The following is a 21,488-nucleotide window of genomic DNA, read 5'->3' as shown; positions in this document are numbered from 1 at the left end:
ACCATACAGATGGCTTTCTTTAAAATTTTAAGAAAAGTTGATACACCAAATATAATGCCTAAAGCCTGAAAAAAAAAATATATACTTGTTTACAGTAACATTTTGGGAATTGAGAGTGGCTTTATTTTCTTTATCCGAATCTCCTAGGGTTTAGGGTTTTAAATTGATATATAACACAGATAAAAAACAATGGACAAATCATAAGCATGTAGCTCAATGAATCTTCAAAAACTAATTATATCCAGGTAACCAGCCCCTCTTTGTGTCCTCTTGTTCACTTTCTCTAAGGTAGCCTTTAGTATTTAGTATTGGTATCTATGAGAAGCCACTGGGAAACCATGTTCATTTTCCGACTCAAAGACCAGAAAGAAATAAGGTTTAAGGGCCAAGAGTTACATTTTAAAAAATTATCTTTATTTAGGTTTCTGATTCAGCACATGTATCAAAGACTAATCAACATAAAGTATATAAGACATTAATTGGAAATCTTACATCTCTCTAAACTCTGACCAAGAATGTCAAGATTGCCACTATTACCAGAACTCCAGCCTAGTCGAGCTGTAGACAAGCTATCATGAACACACAGTGCGCATGGATATGCAGAGGCAAGGACATGCTAGCGCTGGGCTCTCCTCTCTTCCTTGTTGACCTCTTTCAGTTTGACAGTTCACTTTTGCTCTCCATGCTCAGTTCCAAATAAAGTCCAAAGAATCCTCAGGGTGAACCTGACCAAATACTCTTCCAGAGGAATGCATTCTTTAACTGTTGTGCCTGCAACTCTGTTTTTGCCAAGGTGAAGTTCAGATCAAGATGTACAATACAATCTAGATGACGGTGCAGACTAAGTCAGGAACTGAAGTTGAGCAGTAACCCGAGTTAAGGCATGAATGCGCGCGCACACACACACACACACACAGCACCCACGCTGTCACCAACACAGGCTTCCTCCAGTCGCCTAATGAGAGGCAACCAGGCCTTGGCAGCTAACCACAATGGCTGAGCATCCTCAAAAATGCTCCCCATCATTTCATGCTAACAGCTGTGTGTGTATGTTTTATCAAAAAAAAAAAATAAAATAAAGAGAAAAAAAAAACTAGAAACAAAACAAAAACCTAAAAACCCCTTAATCTCTTACAATGGCTCTTGAGCATGGAACTCACGTAGCAGCGCCAACGGCTGGCTCTTGAATAATTTGGAAATAAAAGGTTGTTTTACTAGATTTCTTTGGTAGTCATCACTACAAAGTTCTCAGTGTTGGTTACTTACAAGACAAGTACTAGACAGAAGACCAAGTTACACAGATATATTTCTTCTGTACTGATTAAGATAAACATATCAAGCTCTTGAAGCACAACTTACTATGCTTTTTCCTATCTCACCAGGCACCCTCTACGAGCAAGGCTTTGGGCGGGACAAGTCCGTGTTCTACCTAACAAAGGGTGATACGTGTTCTGTTTCCCTACAACTGAACAGTTAACAAAAATTCACATTATCAATTATTTCTGGTCAAATCAGAAGCCAATTGCAAAGGGACAACAGCACCTGGTGGTCAAAGCCACATTCTGGTCACACATTCATTCCACGGTAGTGGTATCTCAGGAGCTCAGAATTTCAAACTCCTTTCAATCAACAAAGGGGCAAGGTAAATGAAATCTTAAATACTTGCACCACCTGCCAAATTTCTAGAATTCTGTCTACAATGCCAGCACGCTTTTGAGAGAAAGCAGTTCAGAGCCCAGAGAGCTGTCAGGTATTAGGTAATTTGGTTTTGTGTAAAAGGCATGGTAATCTGGCAACAAAGTACTTATCCTATTAGCAGCACAGTGGTAGCCAAGGGTCTCTGTCAGCAAGACAGCAAACTGAAGCTGCTGAAGCTACTACTGGCTCCCGCCTGCCTTTGGGATAGCTACTGATTTTACAAAGGCCTCTGGGAGTCTGTCCAGGTAACTCTGGGCGAGTGGGCAAGAGGAATGGCAGTAACCATTTCCAGCCCCCATGAGAAACAGCTGAAGTCAGTCAGCTTCCCAATGAGGAAGGGAGCTCCTGCCCTTGTGGGCTTGGGGTCTGAACCTGATGGGTCCCCAATGGCTAAACAGCTGCCAAAAAATTGCCTTTGCAGGTACTACCCAAGTGTGACAGGTTCCACATGGGGTCATAAAACACTTTAAAAGGACATGAAACAGCATAAATTCAAAACAGTAGTGTTTGTTCCATCAATTCTGGACGTCTGCAGGGAGAGGAAGCTAGATTTATGCAGGAAGGGTGCTGCTTGAAGGGGCTGTGTTTTACTTCAAAATGAAATGACTCGCCCAGGGGACCCAGCACTACGTTTCGGCAGAAGTCTGAATGTCAAGAACCTTGTCTCTAAAAGGCATTTGTCAGGAACTGTTTGCTCACTCCAAGTGCTTCGTCATTCACCATATGGCAATGTTTTGACATTTGTGCTTTCAGGAGGTAACTACATTGAGAGGAGGCAGAGGAAAGATCATTACATTATGCACTTTCTTGTTTGAGTGCAAGACACTACCCAACAGCACTGAAATCTATGAACTTGTATAAGACTCTTGTAAACATATACCATACTTCTCCGAGAAGAAAAACCAAGAACTGTACCATGAAGGCAAATTTTGTTTGCCTGCTTTCAGGATGCCTCGGAATGGCAATGTACCGGGGGTGGAGAAGGAGGGGGGGCGTGGGCGGGCAGGGAGCTGTTGGGGAAATCCTGGGTTTGATCTGACCCAGTCTGACCATGTAAAAAATCTAAAGCCTCAGTAATATGCCAAACTTCTCCCCCTATTTGAGAACTGTACTATGATTATGTATATTACACACACATTATAAATAAAATTTATAGAGACGTAGGATTTCTTCCAAACAACTGAGGAGTGACGTTCTCAGCTTGGGGGGTGGAAGCAGGAAGAGGTGAAAAATCCTATTGTTGCTTTTACTCTTGAGTTCTTAAAATGCTAGTCAAACACTATCAGCCAACAAGACTTTTTTCTTTCTGTAACTCTTAAATATGCATTCAAAGGCAAAAATGGAGGTTTCTATACTGTACAATATTAAATATCTACAATGTCATTCATGGTTCCTTATTTTTAGGAGTGTGTTCAATAAAGAGCTAGCTATTAGAGATGGTTGTCACAAAACATGGACTCTTAAAAATTACTGATAAATTAACTTTCAGTCCTCTGATTATATCCAACAGATACACATTCTCATCATAAAATATACATTCTCTAGTAAGTTATTTTCGTCCACAGCATATATAAATATGCAAACACAGGTGGTAAAAATCACTTTACTACCAAAATACAAAACAGTAACTGCCGAAAAGCAAAAATAAAGATGTTGCAAGTATTAAGAAAAGAGTGACTCACTGTGTTCCACTTCAAAGTGAAACCAAAGAATTTATTTGTGCTAAATGAATGGAAATAATGTATTCAGAATATACTTCTTTGTACACACTGCACTGGACAAAATAAGCAGTCATCAATACTAATGTGCTACTCTCCTCTACGCCTCTCCTCTGCCAAGCAATAAAGCATTGTGTGGCCATTATGCCAAGATAGTCCTATAATGTTCATTTCAAATAATATCTTCTAATAATTTTGCACCTTTAAAATATTTGTCAAACTCTACTGCAGGGGAACACAAAGAACGGAAAGGGGAAATAGCTGTTTTTTGTTATAGTCGCATTGCCTTCTGTAGCATAAATCAAATCACACATTCTAATCAGCCATCGCAACCACTGTGGGAGGACATTCACGGATTCATGTCAGCGGGGGCCAGTTCGGGCAGATTAACATGAAGGGTAAAGGAAGAATCACACTTTAATATACAATACTTATCCATCCCATGTAGGTGGAAAAGGTACAGCCATGTGATCTGTCACTTTTTGGCCATCTGTTTTACAAGAGGCATGGATGCTAATATATACCGAAAATAACCTATAAAAAGTGTATCTGTAGAAAGCTCTATTAAACAGTATATTGTCTTGGGCACTGATCTATCTAACTTTCCATTCTACACTGAAAGCTAGATTTTCCAAAAGTCTGAATTGTAGTGCTAAATTATTGGGATGTTTGGTAAACACCATTATAATGGGGGTGGTGGTGGTGGTAATAACAGCTCAGTGATTTTCTGCAAATTCATGGAAAAAATATAAAAAAGATATCCTTTTATATTTTACAAACCTAAAAGCCAGGAAAATGAAGCTCTGGGGCCAAGCAAAGAACTGCACACTGCTGCTGAATTACCAGATATTGAATAGCAAATGTTCCAGCCAGGGAATGGACATACAGGTCGATTCAAGTAAAACACTGATGGAAAAAGTCGTCTGTTTAGTGTTGTAACCCACAACACTGGCTGCGTTTCTGACAAACATTTACAACACAATTCATAGTGAAGCCTAGATAACCTCAGTGCAAATAAGTCAGATCCAAACAGGCCAGGGAAGGAAGCCTTTGGCATTGAGTAGACGGCTCCACTGGATGAGTCCCAACATGAGATTCGGACTAAGCACATGCATTAAGGCTGGGAGGAGGGGTGCACCGAATGTGGTGGAGGGGCGGACGGCGTGGTGGCTGCGGAGGGGACTGTGGGCTGCATGGGCGGTGGAGGCGGAGGCGGAGGAGGCTGGACTGGTGTCTGTGTGTTGGGAGACGGAGGCGGCGTGGGGCGTTTGAATTTGTCAGGACTGTTGCTTCTCCGTGGTGAAGGCCTCTGCGGAAAGGACAGGAATATCAGGTGGTCAGTTTTGGTACAGACGGCTCATTTCTAACACTCCCTGACTTGGAGCTGAGGCCAGTGAAAAACTGACCAATGAAGAGAAAGCAGCGGTTTCCTTGTCCATTCCTACTGGTTTCTAAACTAGTAATGAAAACTTAAACAAGGTCAAGTTTATACCGACACCTATGAAAAAGCAAAATTACTGTGGAACTTGCATTGACCAAACTACTGGACTTGTGCCCCTTCAATGAGACAGCCCTAACATTAAAACATAGTCATCACGACCTCCCCTTAAATCTGTCCCAAGTTCTTTCTATCATTAAAAAAAAGTTTTCAATATCCTGAAGGCTGAAGATCAACCAAACAATTTTTTGCTTTTACACAAAGCCCATCAAACCAGCAGAACAGCTGCAGAAGGATCTTACATGCTTTTATAGAATAGTTTCTTCTTTGAAAGATTCCCTTATTGGGATCCTTCAGTGCTGTCCTATTCTCAAAACCCCTATTAACTACACTTGTAATTGTTCTATCAATGGACTAAATAACCAGTACTGAAGAGAAAAAGAAAGTTCCCTGAGTAAGGTTTGAATCAGATGCACATAAATTTCCTTCTAACTTCAGGAGAAAAGTTCTGGGTGAAAAGTTCTGGGTGAAACTAGAATAAGGCTAATTTCAGGAAGAATACTGAAGGTCAGTGAACTGTGAAGGTGCAGACAAATATTTTAGACATTATGGCAACTAACAATAATTCGTTATGGCAAGGAGCTGGCCAGAGTTCAATCAAGGCACTGGCCAAAGTTCAAATTACATTTCACAAGGGCGATGTTTCAAAGACAGCGAAGTTGAAATTTTGCTTCAGGGATGGATTTTAGTGTCAGCACCAAAATTTGATATATAACTGTTAGGAAGTCTCTCTAGTTTTTAAGGTGAGAGGGAGGGAGAGAGGGAGGGAGGGAGAGAGGGAGGGAGGGAGGGAGAAAGGTGAGTGTCTAGGTGCATCAGTCCTGGTCTCCTGAGGAGGACCAGTTGCTCCCACCATCTGGAGTAAAGTGCTGCTTCCACCTCACAGATACTTACTGTGATACCGTGAGAGGCTCCCATATGCTGCACGTGAAGACCCGGGGAATTGTAATACGACATTCCGGCTCTAGTCAGTGAGGTCGGCGGGGTGAAACCAACTGTGTGACTTGCATATGATAGACCTGAAATACAACAACAACTTGTCAGTATAATTTCAAACTCAAATTATCTCATGTGGTCAACCACCTAGGAGGCTGTAAAATTCAGAAGTTCTCAGTCACCCACAAAAATAAAAGGAGATGAAAAGCACAGTAAACTCACTGAATAGCTTCCTGGATGGCAAGGGATATAAAATTCCTGCCCTGGAACAGGAGAACCCAGAAGTAATTCTGAGCAGGCATGGTCAAATGATCTTCAGCAAAATTGCTGAGAATTCACAACGGGGAAAGGGCAGACCCTTCAACACCTGGTATTTGAAAAACTGAACATCCACATGCAAAAGAATGAAGCTATATATACACCTACCTTCCTTTACACCAAACACAGAAATGAACTCAATGGCTTAAACACTTGAATGTAACACATGAAACTGAAACTCCTAAGAAGAACACAGGGAAAAGCTTCCTGATATTTCCTTGGCAATGATTTCTCAGATACGACAGCCACAAAAGCAGAAACAGACATCAAACTAAAAACATTCTGCTCAGCAAAGGGCACAATCAACAGAAGGTAACCTATGGGATGGAAAATAGTTTCAAACCACATATCAGATATGGGATTACTATCCAAACTACATAAGGAACTCCTACAACTCAATAGCAAATAAATAAATAACCCAACTAAAAAATGGGCAAAGAACTCAAGACATTTCTTTAAAGATGACATACAAAAGATGTTCAACATCACTAATCATGAGAAAAATGCAAATCAAAACCACAATGAGACAGCACCCCATACCAGTTAGGATGGCTATTATTTAAAAAAAAGAAAAAGAAAAAGAAAAAGGAAAAAAAAGGTCAGTGCTGGCAAGGAATGTGGAGAAATCGGAACCACTGTGCACTGCCGTCAGGAATGTAAACGGGTGCAGCCACTATGGAAAACAGTGTGGAGGTGCCTCAAAAATTAAAAATAGAACTATCATATGATGCAGCAATCCTCCTTCCGGTTATTTATGCAAAGAAGTGAAATCAGCATACTGAAAAGGAATCTGCAGCCCCATACTCACCGCAACATCCACACGGTAGAATCCACCTAAATGTCCACCGACAGGTGCGTGAAGAAAACATGGTATATACATACAGTGAACTATTATCCAGTCTTTCAAAAGAAAATTCCTTTTAAAGAGTACATAATGGACCTTGAAGACATTGTGCTTACAGAAGCCAGTCACAAGAGAGCAAGTACTTATACGAGTTATCTACAACAAACTCAGAAGCAGACAGGAGGAGGCCGGGTGCCAGGGGGTGGGGGTGGAAAGAGACAGGGAATTGTTCAACGGGCCAAAGTTTCAGTTACAGAAAAAGTGCTGTACAGCGCTGTGTATTACAGTCAGAAATTGTTCAAAGGGTAGATCTCATGTTCAATGTTCTTATCCCAACTGAAAAAACCAAGGCCAGCCCTGCTGGAAGAGATGACGAGACAAAACCACCGTGCCCAAGGTGAGCACGAACGCGTCTGCAGCCCTCCGGCAAGCAAAGATCACCATGCGCCTTCGCCACTCCAGGATATTCAATGAAGAAAACAAAAGCTCTACATATGCCCAAGTTCCCCAAAAGAAAGTTATATGTAAGGAAGCAACAAGTACCAGCGCGCTACAGTGTTGTACAGTCTTTATCTAAGACGTGAGAACTGTCTCCAAAGTGTTTTAGAAGTACACATGCCCAGACTCCCCACACTGTTCGACAGGTCTGGGTGGAGGTCCGAACAGGTTTTCTCTGAACAGCTTTGGGGAACACAAGTACAATCTTAATTCCATTTCTTAGGAAAGTGATGAAATTTAAGAGAAAGGCTATGAAAGTGGATCCTTATCCCCAGATAGAGAAGCTCAGAGGGTTCAATTCATAATAACGAAAGTAAGATCTACCTACTTTCTAGTATTACAAGGTTAATTACTATTATGTTAAACTGCTAATCAAAAATCTTCAGGTTTAAAAAGAATCTTCAAAGAAAGACTCCCTAAATTTATAAGAAAAATTCTCTTTTCTGGATGTTATAAAGGCCTATGCATTTGGCTCCCGGTGTATCTCAAAGCCTCGACCAAGCCAAATCAAATGAGTCAGAATCTACGGGGAACAGGGTCCCAGGGCAGCAGGTGTTAAGAACCACAGAGACCTTATCAATCTTGATTCTGACGTCCACATCTGAGTTCATACTACGCCCTAGCCTGGGATATCTTTCCCTCACCACAGAACTGAACTTACTCCTTCCTTACCCACCCCCTCCTGTCAATCAGGCCCTCACTTGGCCTTTCTCAAGAGGCAGAGAGTCCACACTCTATAGCCAACCGCCATATTATCCCCGACTCTAGTTCTGCCACTGGGCATTGAGTGACTGTGGACTTTTAACCCTTCAGTTGTAAAATGAGATTATCTCAGTGACCTCACAGGTTTTTGTGAGGATGAAATGAGTTAATACCACAAAGTGCTCAGAGAGGGCCTGGCACCAAGTAAAGAAAGGCTCAGTAAGTTCCAGCTTGTTAAGGTCTCCTTTGAGGCTCATCCAAAAGCTCTCTAAGCTGGTTGCTTTCTGTTGTTTGAACCTTTTTAAAAATTAGTATATTTTTTATTACAACTTATTTTAAAGTAGTCTATAATTCACAATAAGCTGCAGAAATACTACAGGACTCCCGTGTACCCTCCCCCCAGCATTCCCCAATGTTATCTTCCACAACCACAGCACATTAGCGAAACCAGGAGATCAGCATCGCTCTAATACTAGGGACTCCAGTACAGCCTATTTGGATGTCATCTGTTTTTGTGTACAGCTCAATGCAGTTTCATCACATGTACAGATTCGAGAAACTCTGTCGTGTTAATTGCTTTAATAGTCACGCCTTCTCTCTAACCCTGAACCCTGGCAAGGACTAATCTGCACTCCTTCACTATGATTCTGTCAAATTGAGATTATTATAGAAATAAAATCATATGGTATGTAACTATAGGAGATTAGCTTTTTTCATTCATCATTAACGTCTTTGTAATCCATGTATCAAGTCAATTTTAATTGCATGTATCAAGTTAATTTTTTTTTTATTGCTGAGTAGTATTCCAGTAGTATTGCTGGACTAGTTGTACTACAGTTTAACTACTAAGCTTTTTAAGGAATATAAAACATGTAAAATTCATTACAATTGCTCTTGAATTAAGAGTTTCTTTTTTATTGTATTTTTTCCCCACTTCTCAGGCCTTGATTATAAGCTGATAGAGGCCAGAGACAATGTCTCACTAATTTTTGTTTTCCTTTAAGTTCTAATCATCATGCATCTGACCCTCTGGCCCAGGAATATAATAAAGAATTAAGAATAAAAAACAACCTGGCCTGAAAATGCCAAATCCCCAAAACCAATCTACTTAAATAAAATACTATGGCTTTATGAAGCTATTGCTGGCGTAAATTCCTTTGCTCTGATACAGAAATGCATTAACTACGTAACTCTTGAGCACTGCAATATTATTTCCAAATGCCTACCAGAACTTCTACAGACATTCTCAATTCAATGTTGAGAATTACACTTAGTATCCCTCATCTGGAAACCATTCCTTTTCCTGTAAACTCCTTCTTGCCTAATAGAATTAAATGATTATTAGAATTAAAAAAAAAAAAGAAATACATTAACTAAAGTAAAAGATTAGGACTTCATTGTCCACAAGCTCAAGATATTAATTAAAAGCAATTTATGACCAAAAAAACCCCACTAAGCAAAATGAAGCAAGATACAAAAATGTATAATCCATATAAAATCAATCAACCAACTTATAGGAAAATTACAAGAAGTATGGGTAGGGATAGGAACCACTTGAAAACAGTAAAATATTAACACAGCCTTCAGATAAAAAGATTCTGGATGATTTTATTTCTGCTTCTTTATACCCTTCTGACGGCCACCTCAATTTTCTGATATATTTCTGCTAAAGAAAAAAATATATATAAGCAACCTAAAAGGCAGAAATGTTTTTTTCAGTTACACCAGTCATATGTGGAAACACTTCGTAAAAACTCATACAATCTAGACATGATTTCCTCCTGGACTCTCCCTGACCTGGCTCCCTCGCCACCACTTCATCAAGACTGCTCTCTTTAAGGTCAGCAGCCTCTCCGTGTTGCCAGCTGCAATTGCCAATACTCATCATTTTACTTGACCTTGAAGCAATATCTGACAGAGGGGACCATTCCCTTCTCACTGAAATGCTTTGTTGTAACTTCAGTGACTCATATACCAATTTTCCTTCCACTTTTCAATCTTCTTTGCCACGTTTTCTTCCCATACATGACCTCTAAATATTATAGTCGTTTCAGGATTAGACAGGAGGTTTTTTCTTTGTTCTATCTTCTATGACTAGCTGCTCTCATCTAACGTCAGTAGACTTTAAAAAAAATGTTTAAGAATAGTTTTAGTTTTACAAGAAAGTGGCAACAGTAGTAGAGAGAGTTCCTATATATACTATATTCAGATTCCCCTCTTATTAACATCTTATATGTGAATATATGGTATATTTGTCTCAATGAATAAACCAATACTGACCTATTATTCTCAACTCAGGTCCATACTTAGCTTGTATTTCCTGAGGTTTTTACCTCCTGTCCTTACCTGTTCCAGGATCCCTGTTAGAAAACCATGTTAAATTTAGTTGTCACGTCTCCATGGGCACTTCTTGGCTGAGATAGTCCCTCAGTTTTCTTTGTTTTTGATGACCTTGTGAATTCTAACATGTAACGGTCAGGCTTTTGTACGCAGACTATCCCTTAAATGGGATCTGTCTGAGTTTACCACGTGGTTAGACTGAGGTCATGGGTTCTGGGGAGCAAGACCACAGAAGCAAGTGCCATTCTCATGACATCACATCAAAAGCACACACCAATGACATGACTTCACACTGCCGACGCAGACCTTGATCATCTGGGCTGATTCAGGGTTTTGTCAAGTTTGCCCATTGTAAAGGTACTCTTTTATTCTCCCTTTGTGTGCCATATTTTTGGGAGGAGGTCCCCACATGCAGCCTACACTTGAAGAGTGGGGAGTTATTTCCATTTCCTCAATGGCAGAGAATCTGTGTACATAATTTGAAATTCTTCTGCATGAGAGATTTATCTCTTCTTCCTCATTTATTCAGTCATTTATTTTAATTGGCGTGGACTCATGGACATTTGTTTCATGTTTGGTTTATAATCTAGCACTACACTGCCTATGTTACCGTTCCCTTTGTTCCTGTTGGGACCTTGGGGGGCTCTTGCGGTGAGTCCCTGTGCTGCTCTGAGATCTCCCCTTTTTTTGTTTCTGAGCACCTCCTTACTTTCTGGCATTACCAGGTTTTCCAGGTTCACCTTGTACATTCCCTGCCTCAGGCCTAGAAACACTCCTTTCTCCAGGAAGCCCTCGGTCTTTTCACTGGAGAGTGGAATTCGCAACCATGATTTGGGTGGCAGGAGTGTGTGGTGTGAGCGGGATGCAGACCCTTTAGGAAACATCATCACTCCTCATCCCTGATGTAGGCACATCGAAATATGCTCACTGGGAATGCCTCCTCAAGCTGTATAAAGTAATGAGCAAGCTGAAAAATAATTATTGAAAAGTAATACTCTCTCCATAGGTTATCCACATAAACAAGTCCACATATAATCAAGAAGAAGACCCTTCTTTAGTCCTAGGAAATTTACCTTTCAAATAGTGAAACAAGATTCAACATAAGTTGGTGAAGGTGCAAGACTGCCAGTGACAAATGGTAAGGGAGAAGAGCCCAAGTGCTTAAAATGGAAATGAAAACTATAGGAACAGCACTATTCCAAAAATTCTTCCAGTAGAAATGAAAGGGAAAAAGCACACTTGAAAATTCAGGTATTGTTGATGCACTGTGTACAGGACTACAGTGGACTAGAATAGGAGTAATTCTGCTGCCAAATAGGAGACAAAACTTACTTTGATGATATTATAGGACTTAAAATGGGATACAAATGTTCTCACTTAGCCTGGCTGAAAGCAAAAAAATCTAGGTGTTACTATGTAGTTTAAGGGAAAACTAAATACCAGTAGCTTACTCACACACGCAGGCCCCACACTACAGGGACAGAGTGTGACAAAAGTCAACATTATGAAAATGGAATAAGATCTTCCTACAGAATATTGGTTACAATAAAAGTTAATATTGCCAGCAAACGTCTGCCCTTTTTTCCCCAATGACTACAACATTATATTTAATGAACTGGAAATTACAAGCTTCTAAAGATTTCCTTAGGCTTAAATAAACAGAGCATTAAACTCTATGTAATAAGAATTAGAGTCACCCATCAACTCTAAAGGCTTCCCTGCACCTTGTTTCTTCCTAATGCGTGTCTTCCTTTTAGGACAATAAATCAGAAAGCAGAAAAGACCTTTACTATGGTAATGAAACCCAGGTGTTATTTGGGGAAAAGTGAGAGGCGGCGAAGAAGCGAAGCTTTCAGAGAGACCAAAGGCCACTGGAAAGTAGAGGAAAGAGTTCCAGGAACATCCTTTGGGCAAGAACAAGGGGGTGATGACCAAGACATAGATCCAAGACAGAAAGTCGTGTTGGTTTGCAAACTGTTCCTCTCTGTGCTGCTGGATGCCAGAGACAGAGTGTTGGCCCTGAGTGGAAAACGCTCCCATGCTTTGTGCAGAATTTTCTTTTGATTTCACCTCTTTAAAAAAAGAAAAGAAAATCACAGCACCACAGAGCTGGGCTGGATTCGAAACTCACAAAACTAAGCCATTTCTACCTGACGCCTTATCCCTGGCCACCTGCCTTCCTGCAGCGCTTCCCCTTTACCAACCTGAAAGGCATCTCCCATTTTTAATTTTCTAATTATTATAACAGATAATATGAGCTGTCACCTCACTATGAGGTTCTTTTACTTTCCAAACCACAAAACCTCTACTGCTGCTGCCCTTCCAAGAAGTCACTTCACTTCATTCTGCTGGGAAACTCCTCCACTCTCCTCTCCCCACACACGCTTCCCCCCACAACTGTTTAAAATCTGTTTACCACCAAGCACAAGAAAATCAGTCTCTTCCCTTCAGTCACAAGACTCAATCTTTGGCCTGCTACCTTTTCTTTCTTCCCTCCACTCTACTCGCCAACCTCCCGCCCCCCACTGCTTCCTCTTTCTTCCTTGCTGGATCATTTACTTGCCCTCCTGGCCTGAGAGCTCCATGCTGTGCTGGTACTGGAGCCAGAGACCCAGGGAGAAAGTTTTCAGGGTCAGATGAAGACAAGCACGCCTTTGAGGGAGAGGCTTCTGAGGAGCAAAGCCAGAAGCAGAAGCAAAGCCAGCTCCTTCCTGCATGGCCCCGCTACCAGGGCCGAGTCCCACTCACAACTCACAGGAAAGAGCAGGACGTAGCTCTTGCTTGAAGGAACACAGACTTTGCAACAAAACATGCCCCTACTCGCCACTTCCTGGCCACGTGACCAGCAGCTTCCCAATCACTGCTCCCTCAATTTTAACATGGGAAGAACAATGCCTGCATTAATTCTGCATGAATGAAAATGAGATACTGCATGCGGTACACACGGAAAGAACCCAAAAAGGATGTGCTATGATCCACCTTAAAAATCTCCCCAAGGTTTTGTCAATATAGCACCACTTAAAATCACAAAGACAGTCTTTTAAAAAAGGTTTTTGTAGTTAAATTCCATTTAGGTTAAAAAAATGAAGAAAAACACCAGCTGGCACTGTAACATTTAGGCTTAAAAATTACACACTAAGACTCAGTTTACATAGTGATTTGTTGTTGATGTTTCTCAAAAACATATAACCATCCTCTCTGCTTACAAGATTTTTATATGCCAGAAGGGATGCCTAATAATGTAGCAGAAATCAATCCCAGAAGTAGCGAAAACATGTACTCACCAGGAGATATAGGCCTGCTTGAGCTTGGAGAAGGAGTGTAAGGGATCGGGCTGGACACAGTGCGAGGTCTTAATCCTTGTGCAGACATCTCGTTAAAACACCTAAGAGGAGAAGGATGATCAGAACCACCTGCATTTCAATAGTTCTTAAGGGTCCTCCCAGGAGAAAATGTTTGGGGTTCACATCTGGAGGTCTGGCTCCTGAACGTGTACAGCGTGATGCTGTAGCTAGGAGACGTATACAATGGACTCTCGCTGCTCACTGCTCAGCAAACCTCTCTCCCCAGGGCTACAGGTTGGGGGATCCGGGTGTTCTAGCTCAGAGGGGGGCCTGGTGACAGAGCTGCACCACACAGCAGTCAGGACCGGGCTCCACTCCGTCACACAACCACTATGTAGACGTTCACTTCCAACGTCCCAAGAATTACAGACATGTACATTTTAATGGCTAAATTTAACTTGTTACTTGAAACTGGAACCCAAAGATGTGGGGGGGCTCCGCCCACAGGGCCCCAACCCCCAGCTACCACTGATAAGAATCAGTCTACCAAGACATGATCTGCTTGGGGAGGAAAGGTGGCCGATCTCTCAAAGGAGAAGGGCCAAGAGCCTTTTCCTCAATTGGCTTTTACTGGGCTTGTTTGCACAAGAATACTGTAAAGCTCATTAATCATTACCAGGCAGTAAGGATCAAACAACAGATAACAAAGAACTGCTGAAGGCCTATTCTGAGTCAGGGTCAGATAGCTAAAGAACTATAAAACTTTGAGGAACAAACTCACTTCTTGCTTGGATCCTTATCATTTAATTGAGAGCATTCTAAACAAAGCAGGTTTCATAGGATTTTACATATTCTTTCTTAGGCCTGATCGCCCTAGGGAACCCGCCCTTTCCAGTACAGGGCTGCACTACCCTCTGTCATTGTTTCAGGCTTAAGTCAAGCAGGGAAAGTAAAGCTGCCAAGAGATTAGGAGGCTTCTTGCAGACAGAATGAGGACTCAGGCTTTGTCAAAGCCAAGGGACGAAGGTCCAACACCTCCTTTTGCTGTACCCCACAAAGTCCTTCCTTGGGGGCCTCCCATGTGATTGTGCCTGTCTTAGGTCGTTCCCCTAAGATTGGGGAATCTTACCCATCATTGGCTAACCGACCAAGCATTGGGGGCCAGTTATGGATGAAGTAAAAGGAGCAGAAGCGGTGCTCCTGCCAGGGAGATAAGCTTTTGTCTCCTTAGTGGCTAACAGTCCAAGGTCGCTCTCTCAGCCTTAGCCTTGGCGGGGGTTACAGCTTCTGAAACCAGGCAGGGCGGTTCCCAATACAAAGAAGCCCTCTGAGATTCATGTAATCAACTTAAAGCTTAAAGGTATGTATTCCCGTGAAGTGGATATCACTCATTAACAAGGCAAGCCTTCCTTAACAAGGAGTCACATGTAAGAATATATAAAAAAAAGACACTTAAAAAAACACTGATGAGAAGAAATTTCTGCTTGAAAGACTCCCTAACACACTATCCCCCACAGGCCTGACAGCCAAAGGAAGACACAGGCCGAGCCTGGGGAGGATCTCAGGCCTGATACTCAAATCAGCTCACGAGGGAGACTGGAACACTGTCATTTCTATGCTGGCTTACTTGATGCAAAGAAAACCAAGCTCCTGAATTTGACATGTATCCCTCAATTAGCCACCCACCACTAGGTTCACCTGTACCATTTAGAGTGGCCACCATGGTGGCGCCAGGCTGGACTCCTTATATTCTACCATCCTGCTAGCAGCTAGGACCGCCTCTTGGTTTTTAAGAAATAAACTCACTTGTAAATGTCTCAAACATCCAACTATTTTCTTTCTCCCAAATGTGACATCATCATCCCCGGCAGGGAGAGGAGGCGTCTTTATTGAGTAGCTGTGCTCTACCTGAGATAATCTGACCTACAAAAGATAAAGCAAACCTTCTGCAGTGAATACCAGTTCTAGGAAATAATACTTATCTGGAAGCCTGAAGTAGCTTTAGTATTGTCACCAAAGTTGGAAGAAACTCCAGAGTGCATCTGACTCAAAATCAAGTACAGGGTATGGTGTGTGTTAACAGATGGTCTGCTCTGTGTCTTAAGGTCATTAATAAAATAGTTAATAAATTCAGTACTCGAGCTGGTGTATTTTGTCAAATGGTTTTCAGAGGATAAGGATTTCAGAGAGAATGGGACACTGTCAGAAAGGAATCAATGAACTTCAGAGTTAAGAGTGATAGTTTCATGGCATAAACTTTTAAGAATACTCTTCATTCTTTTCAAATAAAGAAGTATGCACACAGATATTATAAATAGGATGACCCATTATTGTTTTCATAATTTTTTAAATTATAAAGTTACAGACATTTGTTAGAGAAAAATCTCAGACTTTTCTTGAAATAGTATCACTGTTCACAACAAACTAATCAAAAGTCTTGTTAGCTCTCTGGATCTACTCAGTAACACAAATAAGAAGAGTGCTGATGTGGTAACATTGGCCACATGTTTTCCAGCAACATGCTTTTGACATCTACAGCTTGTAAAACTCATCACACCATTAGCAAGCCCTGGTCTCAGATACTGGCTACTCAGTCCTGTTGGAGGGGCTCTGGAGGAGGCTCAGTCTCACCTCCCACACAGAGATGCCCACCATGTAAGGCCAGGGCACCCCTGACCCAGACCAGAGAAATCCCCTGCAGAAATGATGTGGTTCAGACACAGGCTAATTTCCCAACAGCCAGGTTTCTCTGCTAGCTAAACAATTTCTCCACTGCGAATCTGTGGCTTATCCTAACGATCACCTTACTCTCAAGTACACTGTTGAGGGTGGAACAGGGAGAGAGAGGAAGAGGGGAGGGAGAGGACAGTCTGGATGAGAGAGAGATGCTGCTACCATTTCTTCTCATTAACCCAACGGCGGCTCTTATTTCAGCCCATTTCTCAATGAGACAATCAGGGGGTTTGATGTTTGGCTTCAGCAGATAAAGGCATTGCATTATTTTTTAAGTAGCTACAGAAAGGCTCAAGAGTTACTAAGTATATTAAGGCAAGGCCTCTGGCTTTCAACAACCTCCTGTCTCCTGTTGATTCTTTCAACCGTGTGTATATATCCATTCCCTTGGGTTGTATTATGGCTTGCTTAACTGTACTTATGACTTAAGGTGCTCCCATACTTTAAACACAGGATTAGACAAATTCATCAACAAATGCAAACTCTGCTTCTTGACACATAACCCTGCCTCCACTTCTCCTCTCACCGAATAATTTTGGAAAGGCAACTTCTTTTCATCTTTTTGGGTTTAAGGAAAATGGTCCATCTTCTTCATTTACCCCATTCTCAGCATCTACCAGGGATGATGAACACCACTGCATCCAACAAACAAGTGAGGAAGCCATTTCCTCCCCATCTAACAAGACATGAGGGACCTCTTAGAGCCTTTAAAAAGAAAACAAAAAAACCCCACAAAAAACAAGGATCATAAGACACATGCACACCTCTCGTCATCCATCTCCAAGCTGGACTCGCTCTCAGAGAGCTGTCGGCAGAGGGCTTCCCTCCTCTCCATCTCCCTCTGCAGCTTCCTCTGCAGCCGCAGGTTCTCCTCTCGCATGTGACGCTCCTCCTCCAGGTACTGCGCCATTTTCTCCGAGTCTGAAAAGCCAGAGTTGTCGGTGAAACCGTGTCATGCAACCATGCACAGACCTTAACAAAGAAGACGGCAGTCCAGCTCCTGTGCTATAGAAGACAAGGGCTGTGCCCAGACCAGAGTTCTCACTCTCCCACACTGGGTTTCAAGTTTACACCAAAGTACCAAAGCTTACCAACAATCTGCATTCAGAAAAACATACAAAAAGCAGCACTAGGAATTTAGGCATCTTCGCTGCCACTTATTTACTTGCCTTTGAAAGTGCCTGGTGTGGAGGAAGAAACGGTGGAGTTGTAGCTAAGTCTGGGTTGAGCAGCTACCAGAGCTCTCTGCGTGGCTGGAGCTCAAGGGGAAGGGGCACAGTCAGGGAAACAGATCCAGCTCATGGGCTCCCCTCTGGGCAACATGTCTGCTGCTGCTCACCTCCAGAGAGAGTGTGGCAAGTCACCTATGGGAGCCTGTCACACCGGTTAGCACGCTAGTGCACTATGATGGAGGCACACGGAGAACCAATGTACTAGGACAGGCTTGGTAACAGTTACAATTCTTATTTTTAAAAATAGAAATCGACAGAGTAAACAACTTTCATACTTCAAGTGAGTCTAATGTTTAGTGTGTGTGTGACTCACATTCAGCCGTTCTGAGTCAGAGAGCAGGTAAAGACCTGCACGCACCCGGGCTCTCGGGATGGTGTCTTGATTATGACAGACACCCCTTCTGAGGAGCTGCACCACACCAGGGTGGGCAAAGGCAGGTTCACATTTGGGAGTACGCAGGACAGTTTATCCTTGCACTATTATGTATTGCATTATTTATTTGCATTACAACTGTGAAGCTACTTTTGCCCACCCCTGTATGTCAGGGTCTCTACTACAGCACCAGTCTGCCAGGCCAGAGCTCTCTCGCCCCACGGTGCAGACTGAATCCAGGAATCTGACATGCAGAACTGACATCTTCACCAGGCTCTGCACGCCTTCTGCTGAGCTCCCCGAGGTTACTGTGGGCAGGACTCGGGCGCACTCCAGAACCAGGCTGTTAAACGGCATCACACGACCTCCCGGCTCCTTTTCTGGTTTACCTCAGACAGAATCTGTTACTAGGTAACCAAAACAATCTTTTTGCAAAACTCAGCATCTACTCATCTTCCTGCTTCTTCCTTTTCCCTGTCTTAGCCCAAGAATTTGGGAAAAGTAAAATCTCAAAAAAAAAAAAAAAAAAAGGTGATATCTACTTCTCTATTCTGAAAAACAGCTACACATTCAGAGCGGCCATGATCACATCTAAGAGAGAGTCCTCTGGGTCACTGCTCCATATTGTCAGCCCATGGAAAAGAAGGAGCGGGATGCCACCTCGGCCATTTCTCTCCCGCGAACTGACCCTGTTTCCTCCATGCCCACCCGATTAGTTTCAGTTTTAAACAACTTGATGAAAGTCTGGTGTTTTGCCAAATAATGACTTTTGATGATAAATATTTAATCATTTCCAAAATATCATCATTACAGAATATATAAAAGCTCCTGATTATCCTTATCTAGAAATTCAAATAAAAATACCAGCATTATTAAATTCTAGTATGTACACTAAACACTAAATTCCTCAGTTATTTTCACTATATCCAAAATCCTGCTGTTTAATCCAGTTGCAAAAATCTCTTTAATTGGAGGCATGCTGGGAAAATATTTACAAAGCACACTTTTAATATAAACATTTACATTATTTGATCCCAAATATGCAAGTGTGCAGCATTTTTTACTAGCTCTACAGGAAGCACCAGATTGTCCCCTTAGAATACTTATTGTTTCTAGACTCAGAAGAGTGGGTGTCAGAGCAAGTTGCCTTCTTTTCCATAAATAGGAAAGTTTTGCAGAACTGAGGATTCATGAGGCTCCAAGAACAACCAGTTAAAAGGAAATGTTTTTCAAAGACAATGGCAGTCCTTTCCCATCTGTGGAAATCAACAGGGGGAATCCTTAAGCAATCATCCACAGACAAGAAAGCTGGTCAGCAGGAGTGAGGGAGTAGGGAGTAAAGGGAGTGAGGGGCTAGGGAGTAAAGACTCCCTAGCCCCTCAGCAAGTAACAGGGAAGCTGCAGGCATGGAGAAGGCTCTGCGCTACTGACCCAGGGCGCGCCCTGGCCACCGTCTGCTGGCATCCCCACACCTGATTTCCAGAGACAAGACTCACTCCCAGGAGCCAACACTTACCTTCTTTCATACAGAAGCTTCCTAAGACTGAGGGGCCACAGCTCACATTTCCCCTATCTTTAGCCCTCTTGCAGTATTTAGTCAAAGACAGCATCAACCAGGGGTGACTTCCCGTCGGAGTCCAAAGAGGTGGTGCCCAAATGATCCAATGGTAGCCTATACATTTTGCATTACCTTTCAAGTTTATGGTTAGAAAACACCGGTGACCACACCCCACCCAAATCAATTAAGCCAGAATACCTGAGGATCAGGCCTCTCCACTGGTATATTAAAAAATCCCTAGGGATTCCAATGTTCAACCAGAGTTGAGAAATATTGGGAGAGAGCTTCAGGTCTGCTACAGTTGGACTTGGAGGATGAGGATGAGGATGAGGTAGGTAGGTGAGGAAAAGTCATTAACTCATTCTTTAAATCCAATCCGAACCAACTGTGAGAACCTACGTGTCCCTTGTTGCTGTTTAGTTCGGCTTTCTCTGTCCTAACAAAATCAAAACAGCACTGAGAGATGCCTCTGTTGGTACCTGTAGTCTCTTCAAAGACCAAACAGTGGTAGGAAAGAAGTAATGGGAATAAAAAATTCTCACCAAATTTCTTCTAAAAATGTTGTCTGGAGTATAAGGCAAGTTGACCAAAGGGGAAAAAAGCAAACAAAACAAAACAAAACAAAATGCAAACTGATGGCACTGGAAAGAATTAAGAAAGGTGTTAAAAGACATCTGTCTGCCCAGCACAGCAAAATCTCAACCAAAAAAGAAAAAAAAAAATCCTAAGAAAACTGATATTCGAGAACTCCTTCATTTGTTTTCATGGGGTAGATGTCATGGTTCTCAACCCAAGGTATACATCAGAGTTACTTATGTTAAAAAACAAACAGACATATAGATGACCAGGCTTTTCCCCTCGAGTAAGGCTAGAAACCTGTATGGGGTTAGACAGAATACAGGACTCCCAAAGATTCCCAAATCCTAATTGCTAAAGCCTATGACTAAGTTACCTCATGTGACGAAAGTAATTTTGCAGCCCTGGCTGGTGTAGCTCAGTGGATTGAGCGCGGGCTGGGAACCAAGGTGTCCCAGGTTCGATTCCCAGCCGGGGTACATGCCTGGGTTACAGGCCATAACCCCCAGCAACCGCACATTGATGTTTCTCTCTCTATCTCACTCCCTTCCCTCTCTAAAAATAAATAAATAAAATCTTAAAAAAAAAAAGGTAATTTTGCAGATGTGATTAAATTAAAGATCTTAGATGGGAACTTAGCCTGAATTATGTGGCTGGGCCCAGTGCACCCACAGGGGCCTTACAAGGGGGAGGCAGAAGAGTCTGAGTGAAAAGGAGGTGTGACCACAAAAGCAGAGGTGGAAGTGATGCCAATGTGAGGATGGGGCATGAGCCAAAGCACACAGGCGTCCTCTGGAAGCTGGAAACAGCAAAGGAACAGATTCTCCCTTAGAGCCTTTTCCTGCGACACCTTGATTTTAGCCCAGGGAGAGACCTCCTCTCAACTTCAGACCTCCAGAAGTACAATACAGGTATGTGCAAAAGTAGGCTTGTAGTTGTTCTTGTGGAAACAACTCATTATTTTACTAAATAATAAAACGGGAATAAACTCTATTTCATGTACTCACAACTGTAAACCTACTTTTGCCCATCACTGTATAATCCATTGGTATTGTTTTAAGCTATGAAGCTTGTGGTCTTTTGTTACAGCATCAATAGGAAACCAGCACACTGTATTCTGTAAAGGCTCTTGATGTACCATCCCAGATGCATTACTGGACAAGAGTAGATCACAATGAAT

General features: G+C 42.1%; 1 protein-coding gene across 1 annotated transcript in view; it reads right to left on the bottom strand.

Moving 5' to 3' along the window:
• Positions 1-3,376: 3,376 nt before the first annotated feature.
• The window catches only part of CCDC6 (coiled-coil domain containing 6), a 105,505-nt gene continuing 87,393 nt past the window's right edge, over positions 3,377-21,488 (bottom strand). The window contains exons 6-9 of the mRNA XM_045841984.1: positions 17,334-17,490; positions 13,837-13,937; positions 5,809-5,933; positions 3,377-4,725 (exon numbers count right to left, since the gene is read on the bottom strand). Of these exons, the coding sequence (XP_045697940.1) occupies positions 4,531-4,725; positions 5,809-5,933; positions 13,837-13,937; positions 17,334-17,490 (578 nt within the window). The 3' untranslated portion in view covers positions 3,377-4,530. The remainder of the gene's footprint in view (positions 4,726-5,808; positions 5,934-13,836; positions 13,938-17,333; positions 17,491-21,488) is intronic.

The sequence above is a fragment of the Phyllostomus hastatus genome, unplaced genomic scaffold, assembly GCF_019186645.2.
Source record: "Phyllostomus hastatus isolate PE091 unplaced genomic scaffold, TTU_PhHast_1.1 phas_contig_38, whole genome shotgun sequence".
NCBI classification, from domain to species: Eukaryota; Metazoa; Chordata; class Mammalia; order Chiroptera; family Phyllostomidae; genus Phyllostomus; species Phyllostomus hastatus.
Note: the sequence above shows the minus strand (reverse complement) of the source record. Positions and strands in the feature narration are given on the sequence as shown.